This window comes from Penicillium pulvis, assembly GCF_028828015.1.
Source record: "Penicillium pulvis strain IBT 33274 chromosome Unknown contig_23_segment0_segment0, whole genome shotgun sequence".
Taxonomy (NCBI): domain Eukaryota; kingdom Fungi; phylum Ascomycota; class Eurotiomycetes; order Eurotiales; family Aspergillaceae; genus Penicillium; species Penicillium pulvis.
This window is the reverse complement of record NW_026643075.1, coordinates 2,585,217-2,599,875: the sequence shown is the minus strand read 5'-3', so window position 1 is coordinate 2,599,875 and position 14,659 is coordinate 2,585,217. Positions and strand designations below refer to the sequence as shown.

General features: G+C 47.4%; 8 protein-coding genes across 8 annotated transcripts; 6 read left to right on the top strand and 2 right to left on the bottom strand.

The window, feature by feature from the left end:
- Positions 1-461: 461 nt before the first annotated feature.
- Positions 462-1,220, top strand: N7503_005253 (type 1 glutamine amidotransferase domain-containing protein; the record flags this gene model as incomplete). The annotated part of the gene is made up of 1 exon (XM_057064800.1): positions 462-1,220. One exon carries the CDS (start codon positions 462-464, stop codon positions 1,218-1,220), a length of 759 nt encoding a protein of 252 aa, XP_056922543.1.
- A 289-nt stretch (positions 1,221-1,509) lies between these two features.
- Positions 1,510-3,459, bottom strand: N7503_005252 (flavin-containing monooxygenase; the record flags this gene model as incomplete). Its single annotated transcript, XM_057064799.1, has 1 exon — positions 1,510-3,459. The coding sequence occupies one exon, from the start codon at positions 3,457-3,459 to the stop codon at positions 1,510-1,512; it is 1,950 nt and encodes a 649-aa protein (XP_056922542.1).
- An 852-nt stretch (positions 3,460-4,311) lies between these two features.
- Positions 4,312-5,244, top strand: N7503_005251 (uncharacterized protein; the record flags this gene model as incomplete). The annotated part of the gene is made up of 1 exon (XM_057064798.1): positions 4,312-5,244. The coding sequence occupies one exon, from the start codon at positions 4,312-4,314 to the stop codon at positions 5,242-5,244; it is 933 nt and encodes a 310-aa protein (XP_056922541.1).
- A 1,776-nt stretch (positions 5,245-7,020) lies between these two features.
- On the top strand, positions 7,021-7,386 carry N7503_005250 (uncharacterized protein; the record flags this gene model as incomplete). The annotated part of the gene is made up of 2 exons (XM_057064797.1): positions 7,021-7,222; positions 7,280-7,386. 2 exons carry the CDS (start codon positions 7,021-7,023, stop codon positions 7,384-7,386), a joined length of 309 nt encoding a protein of 102 aa, XP_056922540.1.
- Positions 7,387-8,320: 934 nt separating this feature from the next.
- On the top strand, positions 8,321-9,602 carry N7503_005249 (DUF614 domain protein; the record flags this gene model as incomplete). The annotated part of the gene is made up of 2 exons (XM_057064796.1): positions 8,321-9,311; positions 9,370-9,602. 2 exons carry the CDS (start codon positions 8,321-8,323, stop codon positions 9,600-9,602), a joined length of 1,224 nt encoding a protein of 407 aa, XP_056922539.1.
- Positions 9,603-10,605: 1,003 nt separating this feature from the next.
- Positions 10,606-11,468, top strand: N7503_005248 (MscL family protein; the record flags this gene model as incomplete). The annotated part of the gene is made up of 4 exons (XM_057064795.1): positions 10,606-10,853; positions 10,927-11,127; positions 11,181-11,286; positions 11,376-11,468. The coding sequence occupies 4 exons, from the start codon at positions 10,606-10,608 to the stop codon at positions 11,466-11,468; spliced, it is 648 nt and encodes a 215-aa protein (XP_056922538.1).
- Positions 11,469-11,541: 73 nt separating this feature from the next.
- Positions 11,542-13,228, bottom strand: N7503_005247 (purple acid phosphatase family protein; the record flags this gene model as incomplete). The annotated part of the gene is made up of 5 exons (XM_057064794.1): positions 11,542-11,609; positions 11,672-12,149; positions 12,203-12,399; positions 12,468-12,635; positions 12,691-13,228. The coding sequence occupies 5 exons, from the start codon at positions 13,226-13,228 to the stop codon at positions 11,542-11,544; spliced, it is 1,449 nt and encodes a 482-aa protein (XP_056922537.1).
- Positions 13,229-14,085: 857 nt separating this feature from the next.
- N7503_005246 (Dabb family protein) lies at positions 14,086-14,576 on the top strand (the record flags this gene model as incomplete). The annotated part of the gene is made up of 3 exons (XM_057064793.1): positions 14,086-14,151; positions 14,203-14,313; positions 14,403-14,576. The coding sequence occupies 3 exons, from the start codon at positions 14,086-14,088 to the stop codon at positions 14,556-14,558; spliced, it is 333 nt and encodes a 110-aa protein (XP_056922536.1). The 3' UTR covers positions 14,559-14,576.
- Positions 14,577-14,659: the final 83 nt, after the last annotated feature.

Sequence of the window (14,659 nt, the reverse complement as noted above, 5' to 3'; positions counted from 1 at the left end):
CGGACAGGAATAGTTTCTCAAAACACCTGACTATCGTAGCCAGGGATAGCGAAAGCTAAATGCTCATTTACCAGCCGCGTCTCAACCTATCTCTAAAGGGGCTTGGAACAGGAACATGCGGTGTACCGTTCGATCTATTGGTCTTGGCCATGTCGGTGCTGTCTATGCACTATATGGGGGTCCTAGGCATGTCCACTGTGAAAAGTATCCCTTACAACCTTGGAAGAACACGAATTTAGGGAGCTTGGTGCTTCATCTTTAGCTATACAGCTATAATGCAATGAAAATTCTTGTTTCCTCTCCTCAATCTTGCTAGAAACTGGTACCGGCTTGAAGATACGTCACGTTGAAGTCATTTCACGGTCATTGGCAGAATACGTTATATAATGGCAGTATCGAATGAATTCAATGTTCTTCATTGTTACAATTCAACAAAGGCTCACAATTTACTCTAATTTACAATGCCGTCCAAAAAAGTTCTTATCGTCCTGAGCGATGCAGACTCATTTCCTCTGAAGAAGACGTCCGGGCCCGACGCCGGCCAAACGGTGGACCAGCCCTCGGGGTTCTTTCTTCAAGAACTAGCCAAGCCCCTCCAGAAACTTCTCGACAACGGCCATGAGGTGACCTTTGCCTCCCCTAAAGGCAAAGAACCGACCCCAGATCCGAATAGTGTAAGCCTACTGGCATACGCAGGAAACTTCTACGAACGACAGCGTGAGAATGATCTTATGGAACGCATGAAAGCCGAAAATGGATTCACCCGTCCACGAACGTTCAGCTCCATCAGCGATGAGGAATTATCAACCTTCGCTGGAGTCTTCATTCCAGGCGGACATGCTCCTCTTGCCGATCTCGGTGATGACCCAGAGCTGGGCCGTATTTTGCGGTACTTTAACAAGGAGAATAAGCCCACTGCGGCGATTTGTCATGGTCCATATGCACTGCTGAGCACAAAGAAGGCCGGCGACGGGTCGTTTGTGTATGATGGGTACAAGATTACCTCATGGAGTGATGCGGAGGAGAAGGCGGTAGAAACATTGTTGGGTGGGGAAGTCGAGAAAGTCGAGTCGGCGTTGAAGAATGCAGGCGCCGTGATGGTTGAAGGAGTACCTGAGAAGTTTGGCGGAACCACACTACATCGAGAGTTGGTTACTGGTGGAAATCCCTTAGCAGCGAATGCTCTTGGTGATCGATTTGTGAGGATGATTAGTGTATGAGGTCAACAACGTGGTCGCGCATTGTAAAAAATAACGAGGAACATGTTATATAGCTTTTAAGGTCAGGCTCAGGATAAAATATGGATATGCTGCGCCATTACCCAGTCTGAATCCCCAGTTCCCCTATCTTCATAATTTTACGAGTTCACCGGTCGTCGCTGCGTATTGTATGATAATATATTGTCATATTTGATATAGCGGCGCCCTGGCGCTTGAAGATAAGAAACCCTCCCTGAGTTATAAACTAATATCTACTTTATAGGTATAAGTAAGTTGGACAGGCTCTTTCTCAGCGTACCATAATACCCCTCATGTTCCCATTGGCTCGCCAGTTTTCAATTATTTGGAGCCAGTGCTCGATCCCTGAGCCCCAAATACCCGACCGTGCCAAGGCCATCTGTCGCTCGGGTTTGTGAAACGCACGATCAAGGTCACCCTCTAAATTGAAGTACCCCGGTGTGCATCCAAGTGCAACCCCCATTGGCGCAGAATGCATCATGACTTGAATGCCCCAGTCCTCTGCTGCCTCATCAGACGGTACGACCGCAAAGTGTACGTCATTGGCCCTGCGCTTTGCTTCGGCCAATATATATGACACATGTTTCGCGTACTCGTCGAGGCTAAAGCGATAGTTCCCGCTTGTAGAAGCCTGTTGAGGTCCGGAGAGGAATAGATTCGGAAATTTGGCATCGATGACGCCGTGCAGCGTTGTAGGGCCGAAGCGAGACCATTCCTCACTCATGGAGACTCCATTCAAGCCTATGACTGACATGTTTGCCTTCTCAGCTGGCGTGCCAGCAGGCGGGGCACGAAAACCTGTCGCGAAGATGACTATATCTGCCTGGTAAGTCTGGTCGCCGACGATAAGAGAATCTGCGGTTATCCGGTCAACACCCTTGCCGTCCGTATCGACAAGAGTCACATTGTCTTGGTTAAAGGTTTTGAGGTAGTCGTCGTGGAATAAAGGGCGTTTACACCATACAGGATACCAGGGTTTCAATTTCTCTGCGGTTGCTGAATCCTCAACCTCTTTATCCACACGAGCATGAATGCGGATTTGACGAGGAGCGTCGATCTCAACCAACCTTGCCGTGTATTCTGGGATATCCTCCGGTATTTTGGGTCCATCTTTATACCCAGTCAGACCGACTAGACCAGGCGCGCGGGTCCATTCATCGTTGACCAAATTGACTGCTGGAATCTCGCTCTCGCTTAGAGTGAAATGTTGGTGGAAATTCCGCGTTCGCTCTCGTTGCCATCCTTTCGATCGTGCAACTTCTTTACGAAACCATGCTTCATCAGTCTCTCGCTGATCCCGAACATCCACAGAGGCCGGCGTCCGCTGCACAACATAGAGATGCTTGCACCATTGTGCGAGCCGTGGAACAGTTTGCACCGCCGTCGCTCCTGTGCCGATAATCACGACCCGCTTGTTCTTCAAGTTGATAAGCGATGGATCTTTGGGAGATCCACCAGTGATATCGTATGCCCAACGAGCAGAATGAAACATTTCGCCTTGGTAGTCGAAAATCCCCGGGATATTCGGCAGCTTAGGCCAGTTGAGCACACCAACAGCAATAGTGACAAACTTAGAGCGAATTTGGAGAGTCTCTGGAGATAGGCCCTTGCGACGCTGGATCAAATGAACCGACCATTCTTTAGCATCCTCATCCCAGACAATCTTCTGTGCCTGGGTTTGAAAGACGGCGCAGTCCACCAATCCCCATTTCTGCGCAACAATATCAACGTACTCCCGAATCTCTTCCCCTTCTGAGTATCGATGCTTAGGTATGTATCCCGTCTCCTCCAAATAAGGAAGATAGGTATAGCTCTCAATATCGCACATAAGCCCAGGGTACCGATTCCAGTACCAGGTGCCACCAAAGCCACCAGCCGGGTCGATAATGCGGATATCTTCGGCAAGTATGCCAGCCTCGACCATGCGGACAGCATTTTGTATACCACCCCATCCGGCACCGATGATCAGCATCTCGCATCGGTTATCGGGGAACTTCTCTTGGAGCGGAGGTTGGACTGCTGTCGGGTCAATCCACGGATCGTCGGCGAAACGTTCATACTGAGGGGACTCTGAGACTTCGATGAATTGTGCGTTTCCATCCTCACGTAGACGTTTCTTCCTTTCTTCCTCGTAGCGGGCTTTCATTTGGGCTGCTTTGGAGTCAACTTCCTCATTGGGAGTGAACAGAGGGGCATTCACTTGACTGTTGAGGGGTGACATGGTGGAACAAATGTATTGCTGAGTTCAAGTTCTGTTAAGCCCAGATGACTGCGTGCAGGTAAAACAATAAAAAATCCAGACTATTGAGACCGATTCGCCCAGTGATCTGCTTTGTTTACCCCACAGCCAGCAACTGAGGGTTGGAATATCAAGTTGGGGGCTGGACGGCGATCATCCCGCAGAATGCCACACCAGCATGCCACCGCTGAATATTGACAGGCCTGTCTAAAGGGGTCTAAAGGAAGAATGCCCAACGGCCCACTGAGGCCTACATGAGGTGGATTTCCCTTCAAAGAAGATAATCAACAAACATGAATTTACGTGTTTGTGATATATGTATATGTAGTATTCCAGATTATATGGTTAAAAGCTATAGGTCTTTTCATAGAAAAAACATTGGTGAGAGCCAACGCAATGACGTCGCGTGTAGATAGCCAACGCTTCTTGTAACTTCTTCCACGTCTCCCCATACCTATACACCATCACATACACCATAGCTGATCTCCAGCAGTGGGCATTTTGGGGGAGGGGGGGGCAACTCCTCGGTGGCTGACTATATTTGAACCTTGAATGGACCAATCCGTCAATTGCTCCCCAATAAAGCTTGATGAGCCATGGCGCGAAACCCCGGAAAAGCAACATCATCCAGTCATGTCTCGCACAGCCTAATGGTACCAGGGAACGATCCTCGTGATAATAGTCACTTTCCTCAGTCCCATTTTCCAAATCTGGCCGCGAAGAAATTGTTTTCGGCTTCCCCGCAAAGTTTCGGGCGAAACATGCTACATCCAACATGAGGCAATTGTGTGATTTTCGTGAACCTCATGAAGCCAGCCGTATCGCCCTCCGTCCATGTCGAGCACGAACATCTCGAGCATTGCGAATTCTCTGATTCACTACTCCGCAAACGATTCAGCACGAGCCATCGCCTTCGCCACATTCTCTTCCATAGCCTGGTACAATGCGATCGAGCTAGTTATCTTGTGCTTCGTCACTTTCAAACGCTGGCGTGGGTGCTACTTCTGGAGCTTATTGGTTGCCTCCTTCAGCATAATACCCTACTGCCTGGGGTTTATCCTTCTCTTCTTCCCGACAGGGGTCACGCCATATGTCTGTGTAACACTCATCGTATTCAGCTGGTCCGGCATGGTCACAGGCCAGTCCATGGTGCTATGGTCGCGGCTACATCTACTTCTGCGGAACACAAAAGTACTATGGAAAGTCCTGTGGATGATAATCATTGACGCCATACTGTTACACATAACAACAGCGGTCCTCCTGTTTGGCACCGTGGGAATGCCCTCGGGCCCCTTCGCCCATGGCTACAATATCATGGAGCGAGTCCAGGTCGTCTGGTTCTGTATTCAAGAACTAGTGATATCGAGCATCTACGTCTGGGAAGCAATTCACCTGCTCCGTCTCCGACCCGGAGGTCAATCTCGTGGAATTTTGAGCCAACTGCTCGTCATCAACATTATCATCCTCTTCTTAGACGTCGCAATTGTCGTCATTGAATATGTGGGATATTATGCCTTGCAAGTGATGTTCAAGCCCGTTGCATATAGTATCAAGCTAAAGCTAGAATATGCCATCCTGGGGAAACTGATTTCTGTAGCGCGTGAATCATGGGATGACCGCGAACTGCCACATGGTGGTTATGGAACAAATGAGGCCAGCATCTTACCATCTTCTCAGGACATGTCTTCGAATTTTGCGTCTCGTCGGCATACTCAGGATCAGTGTACCTCCCAGGAGACCTCGGAAGTGTCCAGGACCCACAACTAAGCTCGTAAGTTTTAGCACTCCTGTTGTTAATTTGGCTCTACGATGGAATGATTATCTGATACCCTAACATTCACCAACCGATCCTTTCGTGCATTCATTATAAAAATGAAAAAAGCTATATTACGTCTGGTGTGTTTTTAATAACGAAATGCAGGTCCTCGAACCAAATTCACGTGCTATTCCCAAACCGGCAATGAGCTTTTCATATAATGTCTTGCGTCATGTATCAAACATGTCCAATAAATTAATCATCTTCATTCCTTCTTTCCTTCAGTGATAGATTTAATCAAACTTGTTAATACTATGATATTGTGAGCATTGGTGACAAAGGCTGTTCATGGGTTTTGCACCAAAAATTGGATATACATAAGTATGGCTCCAATATTCGTGCCACTTAATGATGGATTTGCCAATACCGCTAGAGACCCAGATAACATTGGCAGAATTTCTTTTGATCGACTCCAGAGGACCGAGGATGTCCCGCAAGCAAAAAGAAGAATATTGCATCATCCGTGAATCGAACACGGGCCTCGTCGATGGCAACGACGAATTCTACCACTAGACCAATGATGCTTTGATTATGTAACAGTCTGCCTACAAAGCTATAAGAGCATTGCGTCCACGGTGGGACTCATGGATCTCATGGCTAGCTAGAAATTTAACTTGTTTGGCAAATTATTCAATAAAGCACTCACAGAGCTCCCAGGAAATGTGGTTAACTCTAATAATACTAATGATCACGAGACCTGTTCCATCAGATGTTGATTCCCCTCAGGTAGCAGATTTAACTGAGACTCAGTTGCTTACATCTAATCGTGACAGCAACCGTTAGCATCCCAAGCAACATTAAGCAAATTTAACACATGCATAAAAGAAGACAAATCCGAGGAAGAACAACAGTCTTCATTCATCATATTTAATGGTACTGCCAAGTGTACGCTGGATGTAATACCCAGTTTAGCCAATAGCCTTGGCGGCAATCTCCCTGCTTTGCTCGTTTGGCTGTTCAAAGGGCCCTTTCGACAAATTCTGGCTGAGTAAATGGGACTAAGGTCATACCTTGAGCAGCAGCAGCATTGCTCTTGATACTATTGATTAGTTCAGCTTGGCTCTAAATAGAGTCATTACAAATAGGTCGAGCCTACGATGTCAACAGCTCAGACTATCTGGAAAGTTCTGTCTTTGTGATGAGCAAGACTTTAGCATTATATCTACCATGAATCAAGGCATTTGCTCTCTGTACTTTATTTCAAAGGTGCCAAGTAATTTTTTCGCTATGTGCTTGTTTATATGTTGAGCTGTACATAATAATAACGTGTAAATTGAAAGTAGATGAATGCAAATAAATTATGATACAAAATCTTGGAAATCTCCAATTGCTTCCAAGGTTTATTCTTTGCCCCAAACTACGGTCCTCAGCCTCCAGTTCGTACGCAAGTAAGCGTTTTCCAATTGCGAAAAAAGATTGTTGGACGAAGGCGTGTTTTTGACATCGCCACTACGTCATCAGCGGTCACTATTCCACTAATCCACGTCGGCGACCATCAAGCCAAAACAGGAACAAAAAAACATGTCACCTGCCCCCTTGCTGGATGAGCAAGGCATGACAAACTTAATCTTGCCACTTACGCACTTCATCCTCGTGTATAAATACTAACCATCAAGCATTTTGGAGGTATCTGAACAATCTATACCTTAGCTGCCAATAGCTTGACCCATAACCTCGATCAAACACAAACATCAACATAACACACCGGTATCGGGATCTTATTCACCATGTCATCAATCATCACGTCCATCAAAGACCTTATTGCCTCTATATTCGAAGTCATATTTTCCATATTCCGCACGGCATTTGATGCAGTGTATGGCTTGCTTCATGCATGCATCGGATTTGTTGTGGGGACCATTAAGATGGCGCTATATACGGTCGGAGATAGTTTGAAAGCCCTAGGTGGAGTTGGCAAATTCATCGCCAGTGAGTTATTCGTCCTCGAAGAAGATATGGAAAGGTTTCTAACGACTGTGAAATAAGGCAATTTTGTTGTCATCGCACTGATCGCTGGTGGCGCATACGGCTATCTACAATATCAACGTCGTCAAGGACGCACTGTCAGAGTTGGGGAAAAGAAATTGAATTAGGCTGGATTCTGTAGCTACTGTCTTGGCGTCTAGGGGGTTCTGTATCTATACACAGTTGCATTTTGGTGGCATTCTGATGACGTCGGTGGCTCAGCCAATTGTTTGATAGCTTTTGAATTTACATTTTAAGCTGAATACCTTATTTCCAATCAAACTTTCATGTCAGCCAAATAGATCTCACGTGAATCATAAGATGCTGACAATTACCTGGCCAATTAGAAGGTACAGAACTTGGAGAATAGAAAGCTGAATATGACAGGGCGGATATGACCCCTCGAAAACCAACAATCCAGAGCGAATTCCTAGTGGAGAGACGAGAAAATGGCTCAGCCATACGTGGCCGCTAGTGACAGTGACGGGAGGTGTGATGGACTAGATGTGATGAGAGGGGCCCTAACGCCCAACGGGAGGTGCCGGGCGGGTCCCAGTCCAACCAGCGTTCAAGACAATGTGAAGCAGTTGCATTAGCCGTGCAAGGATCGCCCTAAACGACTAGCTCCTACGAACCTCGAGCTCATCAGCCACTCATGTTACTGCGTCCCTGCGGACTTCTAACCAAGTCCCCCTCAGAATATCTCCACTCCGGCGGTCTAGCTCTTTCTGATGTCCTCTCATCACGCGCGGGCTTCCCCTCTCCAGAGCTGCCCATGCTGCAATCGGTTCGTTCCCTATCGATCTGCAGTCGCATATCGTTTCGCTGTGGGCCGGCGGAAGATTAGTTAACCGAGCGCGTCCCGCACATGAGGATCTCCAGGGGAAGCTGTTGGGATGCGCCTGTTTCAGCAACAATTGCCTGATCACTTCCCCTCTCCACAAGCTCTGGATCCAACTGTGAATCCCATAGCCATTGCTGTACTTCGTCCAGTCTGCTAGCCTTGAAAAGCTTCCACTTTCTACAGTATAGACGAAGTGTCGCACCGTCTCGCCCGCCAAGATGAGTCGACCATTGCAGCTAGAGACCCAGAATGGACAGGGCCCAAATCCCCGATACTCGTTCATGGAGACTCCGCTTGAGATGCATCCATCGTCCCATGATCAGTTTCCAGCTTCGACACCCCCGGTTCCTGCAGATCCCAGCCCCGCTCCGCAGCCAGCAGCGATCGAGCAACCAAGGGAAGTACCACAGCAATCAGCGCAGTACTTTCCCAGCGAGAAAGAACAACACTTGCAACAGGAGGGCATAATTCCCACGTATTCTAAATACCCGCCGCCAGACCAGCACCCGGCGCACTTTGCTCCTTATGCCGAAGCAACTCAGCCACAGCCTGATATCCAACTAGTTCAGTCGCCCATGCAATCACCGCTCCACTCGCCAGTTCACTCCCAGCAATACCCTCAGCATGCGTATCAGTATCAGTATCAGCAGACGTATCAACAGCCACAACAGCAGACCTACCAGCAGGCGTATCAACAGGCCTACCAACAACAGGTGTACCAACAAGCGGTTCAACAGACGTATCAACAGCCACACCAACAAACACCCGAAGAAACGTACAGTCAGCCTCCAAATTCCCCAGGGCCTTTGCCAGTAAAGATAAATCCCGATGCTCCTACGAGGAGCGATACCATGACGGTTGCGCCGGATGTGAACCCATTACAATCGCCCAAACTGCCTTATTTCCCTCCAACGGCTGCAGTCTCATCGCCGGGGCCAGCACCAGAAGATCTGAGTACATTCCACCAACCTGGCCAAATAATGCATCCGAACCAAGAAGTCATCGGTGGAGGGTGGACCAACGGGATGTGCGACTGTTCAAACAACTTCGCAGCATGCTTTCTTGGTGTTATCTGCCCCTGCGTCCTTTACGGAAAGACGCAGTACCGACTCAACAGAAAGTCCAAGGGAGAGGATCCGACCAACATGTTGGGATATGAATCTTGCAATGGCGCGTGCACAGGAATGGCTCTACTATGCGGTTGCCAGTGTAAGTCTCAGTCTTTGACTCCTTCTCCCAGAATAGAATCAATAACTAACATCCACAGGCATTCTAACCGCCCTCCAACGCAGAACAACACGTAAAGCCTACGGTATCCCCGGAGACTGTGGCTCAGACTGTGTTCGAGCCACCTGCTGCTGTTGCTGCACACTAATCCAGAATGAGAAGGAAATTCAAAAGCGAGAGGAACACCGAAATCGTGCTGCTGTGGAAAGAGGCGCAACGTTTTCACCCTACGTGGCCCCTGGGCCAATGACATACCCCCCACCGCCGAAATAAAGTGCAGGGCCAGCATGATTCATTCACTGTACAGCGAGCCTTTACGGCCTTGACGTGTACCTATAACGAAGCGATATTATATCCCACTAGCATGAAATCAATTTTCTTTGTATATGATCGGCTTTCCTGTTTCGAGGCGATTTGCTCTGTAAGTTGTGCATTTTCGCCGCGTGATGTCACTTTCAGGCAATCAAATTAGATAACAAGTGGTTGTGCACTGGAGTGACAGCATGGTTGATCCCGTTGGAGTCTCAGCGGTAGATCATCCAAGCTATAAACTAAGGTGCTGAAAGTTGAGGATGGGATGTATCCAATGGCTGCCATTGTGTCACTGAATTGCATGATGTCAGCCTACTAGGAGATCGACCAATCTTCAAATATCAGGATCCCTGAGGGCTATCTGTTCTCAAAATAAAACCTACAACCTGCTAAGGTTGGTTAGACTCGGATACTCCCACAAACCTGCCACGAGGCATACGGTCCACTCAACCTCGAGGACTCTATCACATATTTCCTGTTGTACTTACTGCCACCACCGTTGAACTCCAAATATCGAATAGAGAGAGATATTGACGTGAGATATCAATTGAAATATCTCCTATGGAGTTTAACGGAGACAACCCTATTCCAACACCCCCCACCCCCCATATCCCATCAGCATAGAATTCTTATGTTATTGACCTTTTTCCAAATTCTGCGATTCACTCTACGTATATATATAATGACTTGGTTGTGCATAAAATCCTTATGAAGCTTAAGCAGACAGTCAAACCCGATGCGGGGCTACGAGATTAGTGTTCATGCTAACGTCGATCTACAACGCACGATCGCTCAGACGAAGAGATCTTCAACCAACAACACTGACAAGAAAACGTCGATCATGGATAAGACCTCCAAGCGCTTCTATTCGAAAACCCCTATTGGTTCAGCGGAACAGACATCTAGCAAATAGCTCTCCATGCCAAGCGATTCACTCAAAGTCCCCACCCCTTTAACCTTCCACATGACTGAAACAATGCGCAATGACGCGCGGGACCATGCCGTCAATTTCAACCCCAGAAATAAAACCCCCCTTTACCACCACCCAAGCATGTCAGGCCGATCGCTAGGCAAAATGCGTGGGCTCGATGAGAGTACCGACCTCCTTCTTCGTGTTGGACAGACAGCAGGCGAGCAGGTTAGGCATGGCTGGGACGCGTTTCTCAATTTCGCGGCCCGAGATAACGTTCTCGAGGTTGCGTTGGGTTTGATGTGAGTGCCGCTTGCTGTGTAGTGAGGAGTTGAGTGAGGTCTTTATCGCTTTACGTTGCTAACAATACTGCAGCATTGCTAATTCCTTCACCAAAGTCGTTACTTCGTTTGTCTCCGATATAGTTTTACCGGTTGTTTCACTGCTTCCGTTTTTGAATCGGAATATGGATCAGAAATTTGCCGTTTTGTCGCAAGGGCCTCACTATGATCCGGAAAAGGGGTACAATACGGTGAAACAGGCTAGGGACGATGGGGCGCTTGTTTTAGCTTGGGGGTACGATAGCCGACCCGTGAGCATCAGGAAATTTCGTGCTAATCTAGTTATAGGGGATTTGTCGAAAACATGTTGAATTTTCTGGGCGTTAGCTTGACTTTGTTTGCGGTCGCGCATTTATATATGCTCGTCTCTCGTAACAAAATCATCAAGCCTACTGTGAGATGCAGATACTGCAGAAAATACATCAGCGTGGAGGTTGTACATCCACTTCAACATATGATTGCTTTGGTATTGACTATATACAGGCCTCGCGTTGTCTCAATTGTTCAAGCTGGCAGGATGGCAGAGAGGACGTGTGCAAGGACGATGAGGTAGAAGAAGATGAATATCGACTTTGAAAGCTCTGGTGGAGTAGAATCTCTTTCTCTTTTCTTGCAGGCGCTGAGAGGAACGTAGAATGTTCTTTGAATTTCAGAATTTGCATCCATCGTGGTCCTTGTATAGAGTGGCCGAGTCCAAAACTGTACCATTGGCGCTGGCTTTTGAGAGGGTAGCGTTAGAAACATCGTCAATCTGCAAGATATTTATTGAGTAAACTCACCAATAAAATCCTGCGTGATATGGGTGCAGTTGTGAACAGTGAATCGACTCCATCCATAGACAGTGTCAATAGCCTGGACTGTATAGTTCTCTAACGGTGTAGTCAAGGAGGACAATCCTTCATAGTGGCCAGCAGCACCGTTGACCAGATACCACGGAGCGGACGGATTGTCGAGACCGTTTGGATCTAAGACACCATTGGCAACAGGTGTCATGCGTTCATAGAAGTGTTTATGACCAAAAAGCGCAATATCAACCCCGTATTCGATGAGGAGTGGTTCAAAAGCTGCTTGGCATGTGTCACACTTGGTCTCATCGACATACCAGGGACGGTGGCCGGCGACAATGATCCAGGGTGTCTTTTTGCGGTCGACAGAGGCAAGGTCTTTCTTCAACCATTCAAGCTGTGTACCATTGGGTGCGAAAGGACCAGCGTTCTCGTCTGCGCTTCCACCGGGGAGATCAGGGGCATCCGGAAACTAAGAAAATGGTAAGACAATTTCGAATCCAGGTCCCTTGGCTTCAAACTTACATCGGTCTCTGTGTTGAACTGAATGTAGTGGACCATTCCATAGTCCCATGAGTACCAAAAGTTCTCGAGACCCCCTGACTGTACAGAAGGCATACGGAAGTGGTTCCGGAAGCCAGTGAAGTTAGTTTGGCCCTGTGCACAGATGCTCTCTGTATAGTCACCGCTTCCTCCGTCGTCACAATTTGCCTCATGGTTTCCTGGTTTGTTGGATCTTAGCCTTTGGGAATCATTTTTGGAGATGGATTATTTTCAAGGATTGACCTACCTGGACCCACCATGTATGGGAGTTCCATGGTCACATTCCCAGACATCTCATTATAGAAAGCATTCAAAATGGCTTCATATACTGCAGCTCCTGCCTCAACGGTAGTGTTAGGCAAGAATCCATCGATCTCTTCCTTCAGCCAAGCATCAGCGTAAGCAAGATCACCATCTAATTTGCCTATCCGTCAGTATTTGTTACGCGCGGCCAAAGAAGAGTGACAAACCGTGCCACATGAATTCCACATGATCTTTGAAGTGGTTCAAAGATTGCATTGTGGTAATTTCACCGGGGCTGAGTGCGTCTTTCTGACCGTAGGAGGTCAGACCTAGGGGGCCCATAGTTCCCAGGTCTCCAAAAAAGGCAAAGGAGTATGGGCGAGGATTCCCAGCTGGCAAACTAGTCTTGAATTGGTGATGATCATGTTCGTCGGCACATTGCACAGCAAAGTTGTACTCAGTGTCTGGCTCCAAGCCCTTAATGAGGACGTGGTTGCTGTATGTCGTCGAGGTCGGATATGTGACAGAGACCTCCGAGACAGCGATTTGATCAAGCGATCGACCGCGTCCGTAGAGAACCGAGGGGGATTCCAGCTTCTCTTCTGTATTCCAGCTGATCATCATGCCACGGTCCCCAGCGTAGTTGAAATGCAACTGCTCCGGTGCTGTCTTCTTGCCACGACAACCCAAAGACGCATCTTTAAAGGCCGTGGGCAGTGAGGCGGCATACCCAATAGCAGCGAGACCAAGTAAAGAGACAATCATTTTGATGTCTCAAAGGTGTCACTGTCAACGTGGAAATTCACAAACGACCTTTTGGAGCACAAGTTCTCAGGGTGCTCTCCAAATCTCAAGTGGTGCCAGCCATAACTGGATTAATCACGCGTATAAATATTCACTATAACCCGTTTTATCTCCAGTGGCGGTTTAGCCTTGTGTGAAGTGGATCAGATATGCGCTAAGCTTCTGTTAGCGTGATTCTGTAGCCTGTTAGAATTCAGGCTTGCGGCACGCTCGCCGCTAGAGACACGGGAAATTGGGGGAAATTGGCTTCCTTCCCTAAATAGGCCGCATGAACCGAAGTAAACTAGATTGCTTGGGACACCGTGCGCACTTTCTGATCACCTCACTCGTCAGGATTACCATTGATATGGCAGCAATTGGCTTTCCGGATCTCGGCACATCGCTATGCCCATAAGGCTTTATGACCTTCTTGCGTAAAGTTCATAAAGGTAACATAAGGGCTAATCATTTGTGGGGATTGACAGACTTTTTAGGGCGATTGGGATATCTAAGATGAAGAGCGAGCAGAGGAAAAGGACATGTTGATCATTGCCTATCAATATCCAATTTTCATCATTTTCATCGTTCCCAAGAATATGAGTGAACGTTGAAGTGTTGACACGGCTTATACTTCTGTCAACGTATCAAAATATTAAAGAGAAGTATCAACAACACGGGCGTGCAAAAGCTCCAAAATGAAGAAAGATGTAGGTAGAGCGGGGAATCTGTGGACTCCACCTGCCCAGGTGACCGCCACTTTCCAATCCCCACGTCCACCCTTTGGCTACCACTATTCAGTCCCCCGTCATCTTTATATTATCTCTACTCATTCAATCAATATGTCTATCACTCACATCGTCCTCTTCCAATTTAAAGCTGGGATTGACCCCCAAAGAATAATTGACGTATGACGTCTCCCTTCCCAAGAATCATGACATCAGCTAACGCCAATCAAGGTGTGCGACCGTATGCTCGCATTAAAAGACACTTGTCTTCATCCATCATCTCAAATGCCTTATATAAAAGCATCTACGGGTGGTGTCGATAACTCTCCTGAAGAAGCACAGGTACGTGCAAACCCAAAGTCTTATATTCACCACGGAAGGACTAGCTCGTCTGAGGATGATTAAGCTGATGCATTATTCCCAATTCAAAGGATGGTATCACCCATGGATTCGTTGTCGAATTTGAAAACGCGGCAGACCGAGATTACTACGTCCATAGAGATCCAGTGCACCGCGCCTTTGTTGATAGTCTAACCGGACTCCTCGAAAAAGCACAGGTTATTGACTACACACCAGGAGTTTTTTAAATTGAGCAAATTCAAGTTCATTGTCTATCTCAAAAATTCAATATCGCAACAGAAACAATCTGAAAACCAGTCAAACAAAATCGTATCCATCATTTCTCGTT